Source organism: Arachis hypogaea, chromosome 2, assembly GCF_003086295.3.
Source record: "Arachis hypogaea cultivar Tifrunner chromosome 2, arahy.Tifrunner.gnm2.J5K5, whole genome shotgun sequence".
Lineage (NCBI taxonomy): Eukaryota > Viridiplantae > Streptophyta > Magnoliopsida > Fabales > Fabaceae > Arachis > Arachis hypogaea.
In genome coordinates this window covers 89,683,045-89,686,858 of record NC_092037.1, presented here as the reverse complement: position 1 = coordinate 89,686,858, position 3,814 = coordinate 89,683,045, and the positions used below count along the sequence as shown (strand labels likewise).

At 38.9% G+C, this 3,814-nt stretch overlaps 1 protein-coding gene across 1 annotated transcript; it reads left to right on the top strand.

The window, feature by feature from the left end:
- The first annotated feature begins 232 nt into the window (after nt 1-232).
- Nucleotides 233-2,622, top strand: LOC112727664 (protein FAR1-RELATED SEQUENCE 5-like). The gene is made up of 4 exons (XM_025777522.1): nt 233-250; nt 350-1,086; nt 1,183-1,583; nt 1,805-2,622. The coding sequence occupies exons 1-4, from the start codon at nt 233-235 to the stop codon at nt 2,620-2,622; spliced, it is 1,974 nt and encodes a 657-aa protein (XP_025633307.1).
- The last annotated feature ends 1,192 nt before the right edge of the window (nt 2,623-3,814 follow it).

Here is a 3,814-nt window from a genome sequence, read left to right as displayed (position 1 = left end):
TTCATTGAATGAGAAAAAAAAACAAATAAATGGTGAAAATTAATTAAATAATACATGAAATAAAAAAATCTCTTTGCTTGTTTTGTAGCTGTTGATGTGTTTTCGGTGATTGTTTTAGAGATTTTTATTGAAATGAATTTTGATCAGGATCTTCCTCCTTTTAGTTACTCTGTTTGTTTGGAAATTTTAGGCCACGCAGTTGTCGGATGTTACAGATGTTGGAAGTAAAGAGATGGAGCTTATTGATGAGGTATTGGAGTCTAGATTACTTTTGTGTAGTCATAATGTTCATGTTTGATTTGATAACTAATGGTAATTAATTTTTCGTTCGAATTAATATAAAATACAGTTACCAGATCATGGTTGCCTTCAAGAAGATGAGATACCAAGAGTTGGAATGCGATTTGCTCAGTTACAGATGGCTCATGACTTTTATGTGACCTATGCAAAGAAAGCTAGATTTGCAACTAAGATAAGGACGACAACATTTGATAAGATCACAAAGGCTCCCATTAACCAAGCTATACACTGTAATCGCGACGTGATCCGCGAGTCTCGTGTTAAAGCACCAACGCAGAAGAATACGATTTCAGCTACTGGGTGCAAGGCAAGGATATATGTAAAGTTTGATAAAGACGTGCAAGACTGGGTTTTGCTCAAGGTTGACTTGATGCACTCTCACCCCTGTTCACCGAAAAAGGCAGTGCACTACCATGAGTATAGGCAGCTGACGATGCATATGAAGTGCGTGATCGAGGATAATGATGAGGTTGGGATTCGACCAAACAAGATATTCCTTGCTTTGTCAAATGAGGTTGGTGGCCCCTCTAACTTGGGATTCTCAGAGAAGGATTTAAGAAATTATATAACAGCAAGGCTCCGAAATAACAACGTGAATGCGGATGTCAGGGAGATGATGAGCTACTTCAGGAGAATGAAGGACATCAATCCGGACTTCTTTTACACGGTGGAGTTGGACGATGAGTGTAAATTTAAGAGTGCAGTATGGGTCGATGCAAGGTGTAGGGCGTCGTATGAATACTATGGAGACGTCGTGTCAGTTGATAGCACTTACAGAAGGAATAGGTACGTAGTAGTTAAGTTGGTGTTTTTTCCTTTTCTTGATAAAATGCTATTCGATCGTGATTGGCATTTCTTACATCTGGTTGGTTTTTCTGGTAGGCATGGATTACCGTTTGTGTCGTTCGTTGGGGTCAACCACCATGGTAGGTCGACCCTCCTCGGTTGTGCTTTATTGGGGAATGAGGAAATCGCAAGTTATGAGTGGGTTTTTAGCCAATGGGTCAAGTGCATGGGAACTGCTCCACAGTGTATCATAACCGATCAATGTCGATTCAAGTACCATGCGATCAAAAATACTTTACCCGACACACGCCACAGGTGGTACATCTGGCATATTATGAATAAGTTACCTTCCAAGCTTGGGGGTTACCGTCGGTACGGAGCTTTGTATGTTGACTTAAACAACATTGTGTGGAACTCTCGGACCGAGGAGTCATTTGAAGATAACTGGGCTGATTTTATAGATGAGTACAACTTACATAACAACACATGGGTGTCAGGTTTGTTACTGTACGATTACTTCACACGCTTTTATTGCAATTATTTGGCATCTGAATGTTTAGTATATTGAGAATTTTTTATGACAATTATATGGATGTTCATTATAATATACATTTGGATGTTTAATATATCATTGATTGTGGATGGTCATTTCTCAGGTGTAGCAATATGTTTGGTGTAAGCTTTCTATCCTTAATTTGGGATTATTTATTCCTTGTAGATCTGTATGATGACCGACGTATGTGGATCCCAATATACTTCAAAGGTGAATTTTGGTCAGCAATGCGGAGTACGCAAAGGAGTGAGAGCATGCACGCATTCTATGGTGGATACTTACACAGTAAAACTAGCTTGGTTCAATTTGTTCATGAATATGACAATGTTCTTGGATTCAAGGAGCAGAGGGAACTGGAGGATGATGCTGCAGACTCGAAGGGGGTTATCCCTTGTGCAACCACCTCGCCTATGGAGAAACAGTTTCAGCAAGAGTATACCACGAGCATTTTTAGGGATGTTCAAATTGAGTTTGTGAAGAAGGCTAACTGCAGAGTTTCTACAGTTGATAAACAGGGTTCATTGGTCTGCGTGACGATGGAAGAGGAGAAACTAGTCAACGATACTATTCTATGCGTTTCGTACGATGTTCACTTTGACCATTCCACACAGGAGCTTCGTTGTGAGTGCAATCTTTTTGAGAGTTCAGGTGTGTTGTGCTGTCACTGCCTTGAAGTTTTCCATTCATATAAAGTGTACAAAGTACCTTCATGTTATGTTCTCCCTCGATGGAGCAAGAAGATAAAGCGCAAACATACGTATGTCAAAAGTAGCCATGATATCAGTCGGTCAGATGAGAGTCATGTTGCATTCAAGGGACTGTGTGCACACTTCTATAGTGTTGCTCAAGAGTTCGTCGGTGATGATGAAGAAACAACATTGCCGCATGTTGCTTTGGAAGAAACAATGGCCAAGTTGGCTGCGCACCATGCCAAAAAGAGGTCCGAGAGCGTGTCAAAGACGCAGACGAATATTGGCTCATAGAGTTCGAACGATGTCAGTGTTGATGACATCCAAGGCCCATCGAAGGTCACCACAAAGGAGAGGCCAAAGATTAAGAGGCTCGGCGCTATCCTTGAGAAGTCCTTCAAGAATTCAAGGCGGAGAAAACAAAAGAATTCATCCCGGTAGATGTTTGGCTTAATCTCAACTTTGTATGTTTATTTGGTATATTACTATTCTAGAACATAACTTTTGGACTTTTTTCTTCTTTTTTCTGGACAGGTGGTTCGTCGACACGCATTTCAAGATATACACCATGGTTCTGTTGCTGGCCTAAATGTCCCCGAACAAGCCGGTGGTTTCATGTATTTGTTAAGCTCCTTCAACAAAAAGTAGGATTAGTTGGACAAGTTTGTGATAGTGTATATTTTCTCATCTCTGTGTTTAAGGATTATTGTTAGTTTCAAGGTTCTAAGGCAGCTGTTGCAAAAGATCCACATGTTATTAATTGCAAGAACCATTTTTTTAAGGGTTAAATTGAACCATGTTACTATTTTTTTTCCTGTAGACTTAATGCATAACGTGTATATTTGATGGTTATTCTGTAATTTACGTTGTAGTTTAATTAAGTTGTTCCAGATTTCTACATGCTTTATTGTATAGTTTATCGGTACGTACCTGTTCGTCATAGACATTATTTTCACGTATTTTTTAATGAACTAAAGTGAATGTTCATTTCTATAGGTGTTCAGATGTTCATTTCTACTATAAACAAGGATGGTTAGCCATTAGCATTCGTGTGTTTTGATTTTGACCTTGTTAGACTGGATGTTCACTATAGTAAGGTATAAGATGTTCAGTTTAGCTATATTGGTGGATGGTTAGTGGTCACCTATTTCAATATGCACAAATATGGAAGTTTTACAAAAAAATTGATAAAGCCGGGATTCTCACATCTAAAAAGACATGGATAATTTTTAGGTAACATAACCAATAAATCATTGTATTGTAGGAAAAAAATATGTCATTGAATCAAGTTTTTCTAATGTGACAATAACAAATCCTTAAGCATGTCAGCAGTAAGTAAACTCAGTATAATCTGGTAGTTCAATTCATTGTAACTAATACTAAGTAAGCAACTTCTTCCTCCCTTTGCACATTGCCCCCTTCCGTAATCCCTCCCCACGTTCAATCAGTGATCGTGTGCTAGGTGAAGTGTACGGTGAACTAACGT